The sequence below is a fragment of the Mycteria americana genome, chromosome 5, assembly GCF_035582795.1.
Source record: "Mycteria americana isolate JAX WOST 10 ecotype Jacksonville Zoo and Gardens chromosome 5, USCA_MyAme_1.0, whole genome shotgun sequence".
Lineage (NCBI taxonomy): Eukaryota > Metazoa > Chordata > Aves > Ciconiiformes > Ciconiidae > Mycteria > Mycteria americana.
Window position 1 is genome coordinate 8,708,102 of NC_134369.1, and position 15,879 is coordinate 8,723,980.

The 15,879-nt window shown below is 34.5% G+C and overlaps 1 protein-coding gene across 2 annotated transcripts in view; it reads left to right on the plus strand.

Annotated features, from left to right (window-relative positions):
- Nucleotides 1-15,879, plus strand: part of ELP4 (elongator acetyltransferase complex subunit 4) — a 154,422-nt gene that overhangs the window by 25,413 nt on the left and 113,130 nt on the right. For both annotated transcript variants that reach the window (XM_075502052.1, XM_075502053.1), the window contains exons 4-5: nucleotides 5,782-5,913; nucleotides 11,660-11,799. In XM_075502052.1, the coding sequence (XP_075358167.1) occupies nucleotides 5,782-5,913; nucleotides 11,660-11,799 (272 nt within the window). The remainder of the gene's footprint in view (nucleotides 1-5,781; nucleotides 5,914-11,659; nucleotides 11,800-15,879) is intronic.

Consider the following 15,879-nt stretch of genomic DNA (forward strand, 5'->3'; position numbering starts at 1 on the left):
TTTTAAAACATGGCAACAAACTTCCTTCTCTTTTTTTCTCTTCTTACTACATCTCACACTAGACACAGACGAGTGCCCCAACCAAACCGCACTTAATAACTTTAGCACTTGTCTGCCTTTTTGTATATTCATGCTGCATAGCAAAGACTTGTATTTTAGTTGACCCCAAGAAATGCTGTATATTTTCTTTTTTTTACTAATGCACTGCTACATGCTTTGTTTTTTTATATACCTTATGAGAGATTTGTCTTTTTTTAGCCTGGGAGAATGTAACAGTTCTCAGGAACTGACACACTGATGCCACAAAATTGTCAGTCCCAAAGCTTTTCAAAGCTATATGATGTGGGAGCTGAGATATTTTTAAAAAGAAATACATTAAATAGAGATATTATGGGCTGATAAATCAACTCTCCTTTTCTTAGTCTGTCGTTTAAATAACAGACACTTTTCTTTCCAAATTCTGGATGAAATATTGGAAGTAACTTTTAAACATTTTAATAATCTTGTAGTCTTCTGAAATTCTGATTTTCATTCTAAGAATATAAATTTATTTAATCCTAAATAGGCTCACAATCCCAAATACTTTTTTAAATTCTGATAATTTCGGCAGAATTTAAGTGCTTTTTATATATGATAGAGAAGTACAGTTCTCAAGCATAAATAATGATTTAGTAAGACTGCTGGAAACTAGTGTCTTTGTTTCTCAGTTGGTAATGAATCTAGGAGAAAGGGAGTTGTGTTAAAGCCCTGCTCTTGAATCTCCCACACACAGATATTTTGAGGAAAAGCCCGGGCTTATCCATCTTTAAATGTCACTCATAGAAACTATGCCCTCCACTGCTCCCCATACGTGTTCTGCTGTATAGTTTTCAGTTGAATTTTTGTATAGCTGTGCCAGAAGCAGCCTGTGTTCTGTGGCTAGTTTGGCTGCTGGCCTGCTTCATCCTTTCCATAACTCATTTCTTTTTCCTTCTATTTTTAAGAACAATCTGAGAACTGATGAATGCTTTGGCCAGTAATGAAATCTTTCATGACACTGAAGAGTTGTGAAGTATATATCCAACCAGCCAGCCTTTATCTTTGAGAATATACCTATGTTATGACAACTGGAGACTTTTTCTCACTTAGGTGCTCTGTTTCACTCAGGCACGGTCAGGCTTGGAAAGAGCTATTTCCTTGAAACAAAGAATAGCATTTAATTTGCAATGTCAGAAGAGGGGAAAGCCTTTTATTCCAGTTCTAGTTATCATGAAGATAAAAAAAGAGGATATGAAGATAAAAAGAAATGTTTGGATCATTTCAATTTCCATATTTTCAATATTTCCCATAAAACAGGTTTATAGAACTGAGTTCTGTGTCTGTAATTCTCCCCAGTCCCAAGCCTACTAACCAGTTTTAAGCTCTCTCCCTTTCCAAATGTGCTTATACAAAGATCTAGTTAAATGATTTTTGAAAACTACGGACTGGGATATATGAATCAGTACATCCTAAGGAAAAACAACATTAGCGATCACCTATGTATTCTATTTAGTCTTTTACCAGGCTAATGAACACATGCATGTTGGCTTCTAGTCAATTTAGACATACCTTCAAAGAGCAACCACATGTTTTGCCTCTCTTTCATACAGTTTAGTGTAAATGGGAGGGAAACAGGTAAGCAGAAGCTGGGGTAATAGTGATAAAGTTAGGATGCAAATCTATAGGTAAACAATCTTTATTAGTTCCGTTCATTAATCTTTATCTAAAATGTGTTCAAATTACAAATATACTCAGACCATGAATAGGATTGGAATTTTTTTTCCTATTTGTGCTTAAGTACAACATCTTGGAATGTGTTTAACCAAGTTAATATACCAGGTGGAGCTCAAGCAATTGGTCTTCAATATACCAGTCAGCTCCAAAGGCAGACTACCTTTTCCTGATTGCAGCTGAATTATCTACGAAGCCTACTAGAGTCCATAAAGTTCACATGCAAGAATATGATTCAGGATGTGTTTGCTTTAGAGCAAAGTGTTTGTTGGGTTAGAAAATTATATGGCTGTGAGACCTAGTAGCCCCAGAAATGTCCTAAGTCTCAGTGCATCATGTGAACATATTTCTTGCATTGGGACAAAAACATGGTACATCTAAGAAACATATTCTTCAGCTAAGCATGGTAGTTATTAGGTAAATACATTTTGGAAAAGCAACTGAGGAAGTAAGAGTTGCTCTTGGTTTGAGAGAGTTCTTCAAGTGCTCCTGGTTCCTTCTGTGGGGCAGCAAAGGACAGCATAAAGCAGACCTAAGCTGATGCATATGCCAACTGCCATGGTACCAAGTTACAGGTTTTCTCATGTTGCTTTCTGTGAATTTAGTCATGTTTAAACAATCATTTTATAATGTTAGAAGTTTTTTATTATGTCAATAAAATCCCTTTCTTATGTCAGAAGTTAAAAGTAAACTATGTTGGCAAAAAAGGATATTTCAGATGGATACTTAGCTAGGTTTTCATCTCTGGCAGCCAAAATCTTTATCAGCTTCAGGTGAAACCATTTTTCCTTGATCTCTTAATCTGCTTCATTCTTAGCAATAGTTAAGGCATACCACAGTGCCTGACTGTGTTGCACTGATAGTGTATCTGTGTGATTGATTTGGACTGAGCTTCTCGGGTGTCAATAGCTAGTATTTGTAATGTCTCCCTTCCATATAGTGCCATGTGAGAAGGTTTTGTTCTGTGTTTGACTGCAAGGCAGGAACTTTTTTCAGTGTTACACAAGGGTATTAAAGTAGCTTGTACTTTATCAGTAATACTTGGAGAACCTCTCACCCCTTACTGTCTTGACCTCTGTTCTATTTTAGCGTAAAATACAGTTGCTGGGTAAAACATACATTATGTGTGATTATGTAAAAGTAAATGTATATAGCTAAATGTCCTTTTCTCAAATTTGTCTTTGCCATTTATTATATAATAATGATGAACCAGTAGTACAAGTGACAGGCATTTGCAGTGATTCTAAAGGAGAAAAATACTAACTAACTTTAAGAAAATATCAGTGCTGGTTTTCCCTTTACTTACAGTAAAGGTGAATGGTAAAATATGCCATTTCCTGGATTTGGCTTTGCAGACACTGGGATAGCTGTCCAGTGATACTACAGCAGGATGAGGTAGCAACTTGTTTTATCAGTGGTAGGATCTGAAACCAGGGCAAGCTCAGGGAGTTTGATGAAATGCTTAGGCAAGATTTCATGATCTCCTCCAAACTGTGGCTGGCACTTGTTTTCAGAAAAACAGAGGTTACCCACCACTATAAAACGTTGCAGGTAATACCTAGGAGCCAGTTGATACTGGTGAATGAAAGGAAGAGGTATCTGGAAATGTTGTTTTGGCCTGCGGAATTATTCCTTTACAGAACTCACTTTTTAAATCAAGGTTGAACTTATTTACTTTTTCATTACTATAATTGAGCAGTATTTTGAGATGATCACGTATGAGCAGTTCTTCACTGAAAAAGAAAGACCTTTTTAACTTAGCTAGTTTAAATCTATGAATAACTGTATTAGGAAATTAAATCTGCATAATAGTTTAACTATTCAGTAATTTGTTTTCAAAATAGCACCTTAATTGGAAAATAAGATTAATTAACTATTTATTGTGGATACCTGAGTTACAAAATTAGAAATTCAAAATAACATCTTTCTTCTTTTTTAGAAAAATTCTTTATATAATGCTCTTAGAAGTAAATGCAAGTAATTTGCATCTGCATATATGTGAAATGCATTGGCATGCTTGTCAGCTCATGTTTGTATTTTATGCTTTCTCAGAACCTTTCAGTACAGTGTTCTGTTTTCATTTTCTCTGATGTATCAGAAATCTTTGTCTTTCTTTGGATTGAAAGTTTCCCTGCTTTCTTTCTGGGTAGATATAAGGAAACTTTGACAAAAGTATATTTCTTTTTTTACTGAAACATCTGTTACAAATCTGTAAATTTAATGAAAGCTGTAAATACTAACTTAAAATTATAAACTACATGAAGATTATAATCTACCCATGAAGCTTAATTTTTACAGTCATAGTAATATGAGTTTATTGTATACAAGTGTATCTTTTAAACAAGCTGTAAGAAATCTGAAAGTTTAACTTTGTACATAACCATTCTCAGGAAGAGTCTTTACCAGGCTTTTGCAGTTCATTTGCAAAAAGAAAGTAAATAAAATAAAATTATTTGCTCAAAGGTGTGGCTTGCATCTTCTGCTTAGCTGCTGAAACACATAGGTACGGTTGTTCTATTTCTGCAACTTTATTGAAGTAACTACATAAAAGTTTTCATAGCTTCCATTACCTTTTATCTCAGAGGGTATACTGACCAACCACTGAAAGAGTGACAGAAACAACTGTCCTGAAATTAGAAACATTTGTTCTCAATTTTGTCAATAATTGTAGATGTTATATTAATTTACACTAGAGAAACAAAAATAACGCATGTTCTTGATAAGATTACATACTGAACTATATACAGGTTTTCTCTCCTGTATTCTTTAATGCTGAATTAGTGTAACACTAAACCCAAAATGGATTAATTTAAGCTTTCATTGTCTTCTTTCTACATGTGTCTGTACCACGTCTGCCTACATAAAGCTATGAATGTCATGTAGGTGTTTATGGTCAGTGTCAGCTCTGCCTATGTTCAGTGTTTCATGTGTATCCCATACTTCAATCGAGATTCTTCTTCTAAAGTTTTCAAATTTGGGTTTTTAATGTCTTCACACCTAATACCTTATAACAGAGATACTGGCTAGCTCTATATATTTTTAACCCTTGAGACCATGTCTCAGTTCTCTCCTAAGAGTCTTTGCTTAATGAAATCTTAGTTTTCAAGTAACTCTTGATCTGTTTTAAGCAGATAAAGAGTTCCTGTGCCCTCCAGCTTAACACAGATGAGTGATAAAGTTGGGTCAGAAAACTTGGTTGCACTTCATTCCTCTAGTAGGTGTAGAAGCCCAATGCATAAACTGCTTACTTTTTCAGCAATGCAACAAAGGTAGAAAGCAGGAAGTTTGTAATAAAACTTTGTTCCTAATCTAGGTCTAAGTCAAAGCTGCAATTCGTACTCATAGAACAATTAAATCCACCTGTGTGTGATGCTTTTTTTTTAAAAGCCAGAGATGTTTGCATTAGAAACTTATAAAAATTCCAGGATTAAATATTTGCCCCTTCCTTTTACTCCCTTGTTTGTGTTCATGAGGTATCCATCATTACTAGATGTCATGCCTAATGGTTAGCAGAAGAGAAGATTCAAACCATCCTGTTACAGTTGTTTTCAGCCTGTGTCTGTAGGCTATTGTGGTCTGTTAAATGCTTTTGAAAGATTTACAGAAGCTAACAAAGAAAAGTGGTCTTATTATAAAATAGGCTTAAATTCACTATGCAGGGAACTTTATTCTCAAAAATAGAACAGTTTAGGAGATCAACTTTTTAAAAAGATTTAAAAAAAAAAAAAGGGAATATAGATGCTGCTCAAGATGTGTTGTTTGTGTAAAGAGTATACAATATGATATTTCCATTCTACATTCTCTTATATTTATATAATTCATTTTTCCCATAATAATTACATGGTTTTTTTCACGCTCAGTATTAGTAGGAGCCAGGCTTTCAGAACAGTTATTTTAATCAAGTTTTGTTACAGATTTTACAACTGTCCATTATATTAAGATAACTGTATTAGCTAACTTGGGGGGGGTGTAAAAATCTGAACTGCCATTTCCACTGTAGGTAGCTGACATTCTTTCACTCTCCACCTGTAGGAACTTCCAGCCCCTCTGCTTGATGATACCTGCAAAAATGAATTGGGAGAAGAAGCAACAGCCGTTAAGTCTGAAGATTTTCAGGATTCTATGAAAATAGCCTGGCGCTACCAAAATTTACCAAAAATGGAGGTGATCATTATTTCATACATTTTTCCTCTTGCAGTCAAAATGAATTTGCAGAACAAATGCTTTGCAGTAGAATCTAGATAACGGAAACTGCTAATGGACAGTGTTACAGGATTGCCTCCTCAGGGTAAATTACCATACACCACTATATTTTTTGATTACTAGAGATACAGAGAGAAAGGGAATTTGAGAGTTTGCAGGAACTGTAAAACTTAATACAGACAATAATAATTTAAAAAACATTAAAGTTCCATGGGATTTTTCAATGAGTATTATTAAATTGAGACAGCTTTTTATGAAAGGTTGAATAATTTGGTCACTTACAAACTTTGCCCAAATTTAGCTGTACACAAATTACTTAAGTAGGTTTACTCAACAGTACTTATTAGATCTCTGTAGTGAAAGTACTGTGTTGAAGCAAGCTGTTGACCTGCTTATCCATGTGCATAACAACTAAAGTAAGCACTTGAGATTATATCAGCTTCACTGTCACTAGAAACTAATCACTATGCAGGGAGAATATAAGAAACAAGCCCAGTGGTCAGTCTTTCAGAGTTTACAGTTGTTAGTGTTTTATGAACAATATATCTCCTGTGGCTGGTGGCTTTTTTATTTAATCCAGTGGCACAATCAACCTTTAGTAAAGTTACAGCATTTTTGACTATACAGAACAAAAAACTTGTTTTGTCTATACATTTTAGCCTACATTTATAAATTCTGGTTTAGATGTAGTCATAAATGCCTAGTAAGTTCAGTCGTATCCTTAAAAAACATAATTGGAATGTGACAAAATGATCCTACAAGGCTTGGCATGTTTGGTTTTCTGTGAAATTGCATAGACATGGCTATATAGTTGTGTCAGAAAAGACTTATATATGGTGACATGCCAAATGAAACAGCCTCCAGGGTAATCATATAATCTCATCAATTTTATTATTGTGGAGCTTGCTGTGCCACTCTGAACCATCCCCAAAATAATTTGTCTGTTTTAAAATCTAGCAGAATTCCTCGTACATTGATATGGAAACAATTGCATGTTGTTAACAAATAGTGTTCTGATGTTCTAACAAAATAGAAAAACATAAAATAATCCAGTTAGGTGTGCGCTCATCTTCTATAACTTCACAGAAGTATAATCACTTCTTCCACTAATACAATATTTCTCTACAATACATGATGTACTTGTCCTCGATTATTGAAATTTGATTATACAAGATAGAAAAAAATGCTCAATCTTTTGTGGAGTGTTTCCCTTGTTATTATTGTCGATGTCTGAATTGGATGCTGATCATTCTGAATAGCTGAGGTGCAATATTTTTTATGTATATCTTAAATTTATTTAAAAATTAAACTTGCAAATCAAAGTCTAATTCTTAAGCTAGCTATATCTAAAATTCCTTGGGATATTCTAATAGTGAAAAATAGTTTTGAAAATTATATTTTTCAATATTTTATAATGCAGTTATCATAAAATTTTGGTGCTGTGCTAAATTAATTTGATTCATGAATACACTCCATTGAGGGAAAATGTGATGTTGCAGCACCTTGGATGTTTAATACACTTAGTACAATCATTTAATTAACAACTTTGGTTGTGATTTATTCTTTAAATTTTCTTTTGGCAGAAAAAATTAACTTTGAATAAAATTTCAAGGTGTATTTTCCAAACTGATTGGACTAATAAACTAGTGCATTTTCAAAAACTACTGTCAAATAGTTTCAAGTATGAAAGAGAGAAAATAGCTTTGCTTTTAACTAGAACTCTAAACATGTTAGCAGAAGACTTTTCCATCCAATATCTGGCTTTACGTCAAGTAAGAATGCTGAGTAAAAGCTGTCTTTGTGGTATTTTTGATGCCTAATTTGGTTTTTATTTCTAAGAAATAAAAGAGATTTTCCTTAATGGTTTAGATATTCCCTTCCCATTTATTAGACTTCATATAGACCAGCTAGGTAACTCATTTTTGTTCTTATGCATGGTATTAATATTAGTACTCTTCGTAACTGTCACAGTTTCTCTTTACATATTGCATATACCTTGTACATCAGAAAAAGACAGAAGTTTTATAAGAATTCTGCCAGAGTAACGGGTCGTTTTGTGCTTGATGTACCTTTGCCAGTTTGTTACTTTCATCTGTATCAGAGGTTAATTTCATTTAAACTTTTGAGTATATGGATAGCCTATTTTGCAATGCAAGACAGTGTGGTTTTTTCTTCTTTTTTTTTTTTTTTGAATGAACTGCTTATGTTCTTGGGGCAATATATAAACTGTCACAGCATGAAATCAATTTTCTGCCTTGATTCATCCTAAATCTGAGATTTCTAGCACATTAGTATTGCAATTAGAAACATTAACAGCAGACGGTAGCATAAAAGCACGCTCTGCTCACTGACAGTTTAGTGTATTTCTCCTTGTGCAAAACAGGAATCCAGGAAAGAACAGGCTTGAGCCTCCAATCCACTAATAAATTTATCAGATCAAACTTAAGAGGAAGGGAAAGTCTCTGCTTCGTGCTCTCCATGGTCATTCTGCTAAGGCAGATTATTCATGCTTACTTGATTCAGGTAGGCTTTTTGCAAGCTTCCCTGCTAAGCCTGGGAATGCAGTACATTGAGGCCTATTCATAGGCTTCTGACATAGACCGAGCTTTTATTGCATGGTGTTTTATTATAGCCAAATCCCAGTCTCCACCCAGTTTGTAGGCACTGTGCTTATTCTTTTGAATCAAGAGAGGTTATCACCTACCTTAATCCATGCAGCAGGGTGGATTAAGGACACCAATGTGCCTCAGGATTCTCAAAGAGGATCCTGGAAACTTCTTGTTTCTTCTTTTTTGCTGTCTTTACTAAACTCTATTGGGCCTCAGTAAGGATTTGCATCTGAAATGGGCAACCTGGAGCTTTTCTCAATGAAGACATCAGATCAAAGTTCAGTTAGTCAAGGCCTTTCTAAAACATTAAGGGGGCTTGGAAGTACACAATAAAAAGATGAGCTCTGGCAGAGATTGCAGTAAAAACATTCTGATCTGTAATCCGGATAAAGAATAGATTATAGGCCAAAGAACAGCCCCTGTTTAAATTGCTTTCAGAATCCTCGTTTTAAATAAAGTTACATTTTACATTAAAAATATTTAGATTTTGATATATTGTTATGTTTTGTTGGACTTCCTTCTTTAAAAATCAGGTGCTGATAAATAAATTGGAACACTGACTTAGAGAATGTGGTTTTCTATCTTTTTTTGAGTAAAACTGATCTGCCTCTTATGACTAGATATACATGAGCAATTTTGTGGGTTTTTTTAATTAAAAACTAATTTTTTGTTTTAATGAAAAGTTTGGCTTTGGTTTGGTTATTCTATTGTTTTTGTAGGAAAGATATTGTATGATTGTTATTGTTTATATTCTCTGATAACTGACCAGGCCTAACATCCATTAATCAAATAATTTCAAAATATTTACTCTAAATCAAATTATTCTAATTAATCTTAACAGTTTAATATATTTTTGGTAAGCTGAAGCATGAAATAAAATTGTGGAAATACATAGCATGATTGATTTCAGAAAGGTTAACAATAAATACATGGGCATGTCTGGCATGTCTGTATTCTTTCTTTTTACTGTTATAGTACTTATTTTATTAGCAAGACCAAGGTTTATGAAAACCACAAGCTTTCTGTAATAATTGGATTTGGAACTAAGTTTGTCTCTCAACACAAAAAATTATTGGGATCCCATTATTGTAATAATTCAGTATACCTATTGTCATTCCTGTATATAGCAAGAATAGCAGATGTTGAAATTGGAGCAGGAGTTGTTCCAAAGAATTTTCATTGCATACACACACAACTCTGCTCAACTTTCAGATAGCGGATAAAATGTATATATTGGCCTGCTTAAAAGAAAAATCCTTTTATAGAATGTTCTAAGTTGTTACAGAACCTACTGAGAAACTTTGGAAATTATGAGGGGTATTTCTGGTCACTTTTCAAAAGTAATTCCATGCTTTTAAGTACAAACAAAATAGCATTTCATTTCACCTACCAATCCAAACTTCTCTTCAGAATGACCTTTAAAAGGCATTCTGTTCTGCAGTGTGAATGTCTTCAACATCTCTCTTACTTTCAGCTCTTACCTTTTTTGTCTCACCTGTCCTCTTTCACAACCATTGAGATATTTCATTTTATTTTAATACTTTATCATTTAATATGTGAGGTGGCTCTTGGCTTTTGTGGAGGATTCAGCTTAGCAGTAAGTCTTGGAGTTGGGAGATAGTAAAATGACTTAAAAATATTTTTGCACATTCCTGCATTGTACAATGCACACTTCAGAGGCAGTCCAGGCTTAGGGTAGTTGTCCTCAAAATAAACTAATAGGTGATCTTTCTTTTGACCTGCAAAGCTGCTGTTAAAACTCTAGGATCCAGCACCTTTCTTGGTCCAGGCATCTTACCAGTAAGAAAAATTGTGGTTTTGATTGACACTTGTATTACAAAACTTGTTTGGTTATTCTAAATTGACACTTGCATTACAAAACTTGTTTGGTTATTCTAAATTACCTTTCTTTTTCCTCAGAAGAGTTAGAACAGTCAATGAGAGATAATCTGATCAGGAGCACAGTGGTGGTTGTGCCATAACCTAAAGATCAAATTTAATATTGCTTTGGTAATATTACTGTTACTCCTTTACAGTGTGTACATTAAAAAATACTATATGGTGGTTTACATTCGTGCCAAGTGTTTACCTTCCCTGGAAGAAACTAACTGGCCTCTGAGGTTTACTCTGCTTGACTGTTCTTTCCATGATAACTTTTTTTTTTTAATGGGAAGGGCAGAAAAGATGAAGAAAATGGATTGTTACATGAAGAGGAAAACCTTCTCAATTCCTGTAGCAGACAGCTACTACATACTTGAATAGTGCATATTATAACAATCTAGGGGGTTTTTAACATTACACGTATAATTCAAATAATGTTGCAGGTTCCATGCTGAACTCCATTAATGTGGAACAAAAATACGCATTCATTTCCTCTGTTTATTTACCAGCAAAACATACTCAAAATGTGTAATTCCTGCTATGGTGTATATTAAATTTGGGAGTTTTATGATGTTTTATATACCCAAAATTGAGAGCTGATAAAAAAGTATCTTCATTATAGAAAACCATGGTTATTGTGTATAATGTCTGTGTAATGCTCAACCTGCTATTTATTCAAAAGTCAAGAAATTAAAAGTAGTTTTTAACTATTTCCTCTTTTTACAATTTTCTATTAAAATCAGATATATGAAGATGCAATGGTATTTTTTCTTACTGATCATAAATAAATAAAGTGAAACATTTTCAAAGTCAACTAAAAATGTTTCTGTAGCACCATATAATTCACAGATACTGAAAAATCAGATAGGTGGAATGTGTCATGGTCTGCAGATTTCATATATCTGGCCTTTTGAAATTTGTGATCATATATCTAGGATGTGCAAAAATACATTATTTTAAGTATCTGAATGCACTTTGGTGATGCAACTTGGAACAGTAGGGGTTGAATTCTGTGTGAAAAATTCACACTATAGAATGCCAACAGGGGAACCAAAACTTAGTAGCAAATATTATAATGTTCTTCTACTTGAAGCTTATACTTAAGCTGAATGGGAAAAAAACCAGAGTTTTCTTTCAAGCATATTGCTAGTTAATTATTTTCTTTTGACAGATAATAATTTAATAGGTTATTGTAATCAGTATTGTTGTTTCCACAGGCCAGCCCAACAACATCTACAAAGTTTGGCCATTATTATGATGTTTCTAAAACAATGTCTCCAGAACTGTTTCAGTCCATAAAATGGCACAGTTTTTACCTTCCCGAAGAATTGTCTTTACAGACTAAACTGAAAACATGGTAAGTTGTAATACCACGTTCTTCTGTTGCGTGTTCAAATTTTGTCTGCATATTAGTAGTAAAGGATATTTTTGCATCTGCACTTGCTGTGAAAAATCTTGTAGCCACGCGTGGCTCACAAACAGTTCAGCTGTGGTTCTCATGTCAGTGCTACATGCCATGACTGGCAGCAAAGCTGCTGTGGCACAGAGACAGCTCAGTATACTGACTCCTCAGCTGTGGGAGGAAGCAAGTTGGCAGGGACAATTAAGGCAGACATTACTAGGACAGCCTAGGACACAGCTGCATGTTCAGTCCAGCCCTGCTGACAGCTGAGTGTGAGGACTGCGGAAAACTATTACTATCTGTCTGTGAACTACTCCCTGAGCACCATGCCCCATCAGCTTTCAGAGATGTGTGTGTCAGGTGGCTATCAGTCTTAGGAAGATATCCATACAGTTTTTAGGGCTAAGAAGACAGGCCATTCTTGACCTACATAGCTTAGAATGCTATATCAGATTAGTTTATTATGTGACTTTTACTTCTTACATCCTACAGCTTCACCTAAGGAAAATACAAAATACTGTGAATAGAATTACAATCACTAATTACATCTTGCACAACACCCCTAATTCCAGAGAAAATCATAAACTCTTCTCTGAATGAATAAATTATTATAGTTTATGTCTATCAGTAATGAATTAAGGAAGACCAAGAGAAAATGAGTGACAGTAGCAAAGACTCATATTAGCCTGTAGCACACACATCCATTGTATCTTTCTTGGAGACATTTCAAGTCAAGTCAAACGTCAAATACAGGCTAGCAATCTCTTTGTTCAGCCCAGTCACTTAATTTATATAATACCTAGTTTTATAGATCCCAGTGTATGGGGCCAGTTCCTGGAAGCAGTAGTATGGTATGCTTTATTGTGATTGATTTTCATTACAGTACACTCAAATGTAAAAACTGAGATTTATGAAGGAAGCGCACTATGAAGCACCTTACTTAGAGCTGTAGAAATGCAAAAGCCAAGTCTCTTTGTAATTTGTTTCTGTGTTACGTGGTGAAATGTCACTGGTTTGTAAAGTAAATTCTTGTGATGTTGTAAAAAAAAATACACTTTCAGGAGAAAGCAAAGAACTTATATTTTATTCTTTCTATAGTAAATATTTGAACCAACTTGATTTATATATTATGTATAATTATTATTTTTTTTAGTAGCAGGGCCATAGAGGATAGACACAAGAGTATCTGACAGATAGGTTGCAAGTGCTTACATTGTTATTGAGCAAGTTAGTTCCCTTTTCTCTAGCTAACTAGAACGTCTCATGACTCTGGGTTTAATTCCACTAACTATATGGCTGTCAAGTATTTGTACATTTTACATTAAAATCAAATTAACTCATATGTGTAGTATAGGAAATGGACTTTTAACTTTTATGCATTTGATTTTATAAGACTTGCTTAACTCTGGTACTTTCCTTGTGCACTGTCCTGATAGAAGTTCATCATTCTTACCATATGAATTCTATTCTTATTTTTAGTTTTAATCTAATGGAAAGATTAGATTTAGTTAACTTGCTTGGCAAATTGGTAGAGCACAGAGTGATGAGGTGAGGAACATGATCAAATAAAGATGGATTTCAGAAGGCTTATCTCCTTTTCTTCTCCCTGCACCACAACATGGGTCTCCTTCAAGAAGACTTTCCTGAGGAAATGAGAGAATTGTATTGTTGGGAGTAAAGGCAGGTACCAAGGTAACAGACAACCACCATTCTAAACATTGTTTTCTTAGACCACAATGCAATTTGATAAGGGACAGGAGGCAATAAAGAACGCATTGGGAATAGTGAACTCTCAGACAGAAATCTGTGGGAACTGTGAAGAGATGTGTACATCTCTTTCTTCATTTACAGTAGATCATTTGTCTTCTAACTTTGATTATTGTCTTTCCTGACCCCAAACACCACTGGTTTTGGATTCCCTCTATTAAAAAGGTTACACTAGGTCAAGGTTAAGACAAGGTGGGAAGAAGAATTTTTCAGAATTACAGCCTCTGAAATAAAGCTTGTTTCTCTGTAGAGGAATGGAAGATTTAAGCTTCCCATAATTACAGTCATTCAATTTTGACACACATTTAAAAAATAAACTGAATTAGAATTTCAACTTCTGTTCATCAATGTTGTATAACTGGAGATCTTAAAAAATGATGGAAGTGGAGAAAAGCTGCTTCTCCCATTACCCCAATCCCCGAATTGATGTGCACCTAGCACAGTTAATATCAGCAAATTGGACTATCCAATTTACATAAGGAAAGACCAGGTTAGAAAATACGTCAGTGTTTTCAAGCTGGGATCTAGTGAAGTTCATCGGTAAAACGTAAAGAATTGTCAAAGTTCCACAAAGTCAAAAAGGCCAAAGCAATGCATGTCTTTAAGGAGAGGAGAAGGTGAAGACATCTCTGGTATAACATCAGTGCTCTGAAAAATACCAGAAAAAATAATATAATCTGGTTTTAAGCTTCTAGGGTAGTTTCACCCAGTATGTGTTTCCTTTGTTTGCTTATGGGTATTCAACTGGGATAGAGTCAAAAGGCTCTAAAATAAAACAGGAGATACTCTCCAGTGATAAGTCTGTTATCATGTCAAAGGAGGAACATAGACTGGTTTGACAGTTTTCTTTTTGTCGTGTTGATTGTTAAATCCTTATCTTCTAAATAAGCCGTCACTGAGTCACAGTTGGACCTGAGTGAAGTACCAGGTTTTATCCCAGCGTTGGGTCTGGTTCTAATCTAGTACTAATTTGGCTTAATAGTTATCCTGAGCGATGGATATCTTTATTGCAGTCATAATGTCAAATTTGGAAAAAAGTGGAAGGAATAATTGCATGAAGATTAGATAATAGAATTAGAATTCAAGAAGAAGATTTGGGTTGGTGATCTGGAATAAACTATACGGAATTCAGTGAAGACATGCTGAATATCATACTAGTAGGGATAATTAATGTAACAAATAAAAAAGTGTAGCAGGTCTCCAGAAGAAGATCTGGGGTTATAAAGTATCTTGAACATAAAATATATTAGCAGTGTTGTGTGATTAATGCTACTGAAAAGCATAATTTAAAAAGCATGGAGGTGATAAACCGGAATTTACTGTGGAAGACATGCAAAATATTTCTGTTCTGCTCAGCCATAACAAGGCTGTCCAGTTTTTCATAGCATCCTTCAAGAAAACTCTGGATCAGTTAGAGAAGGTTGTGAAGATCGGTGTACATCTAGAACTGGGATGTATGGCCTGTGACGGAAGAATGGAAGTTCTTAGACAAATCTAAGCAGAGTCTTGAAGCACATTAAAAACTGACATACAGAGGGTAGTAACTGGTGTCTGCTGAAGGTAGGACAGGCAGTAATGGGCTACAGTAAACTGTAGCGGTAGAAATAGAGGCTGGAAATAAGGGGATATTTTTCTAATGATTAGCACGAGAAGAAGTTGCCTTGCAGACACAGGTTGGGAGTATTGTAAAATCTCCGTCATTGAAAATTTCTAAGGACAAGTTAGGTAAATATCTGTCAGAGATGGTTTAGATGTAGTTCATCTTGCCTTGGGGCAAGAAGATAGACTACCTGACCTCTTGAGGTCCTTTTCATCCCTATCTTCTGTGATTCTTTAATACACATTAGTCACAGTGTATTAAATCCAATACTAAGTATGAATGTTACCAATTACTTCATTGCTCTCAAAACGCTTATGCTTTTACAGAAACCCAACAGGCTGGTACTGTATTTTTTACAAATATTGTGATGAAATTCTGAAGGAAGCATTCCTTTCTCAAGGAATGAAAACAAGCTCACAGTCCTGTCAGGATGATTTCATTAAAGAAAGTTTATAAAAGGGGGAGGCAAAGGATATTATTATGTTGGCATTACCGTTTGGAAAATCAATACAATGCTTCTGGCATCTAAAGCTAACTTCAATATATCATCAAATAGTAAAAATTTCTGTTCTCTTGATTAACTAGACAACAATTTGAAAGAAAGTAATATGGTAGTCACAGTTAACCCTTCCAACAGAAGTCAACAATTTGTATTAGACCTCGTCTTT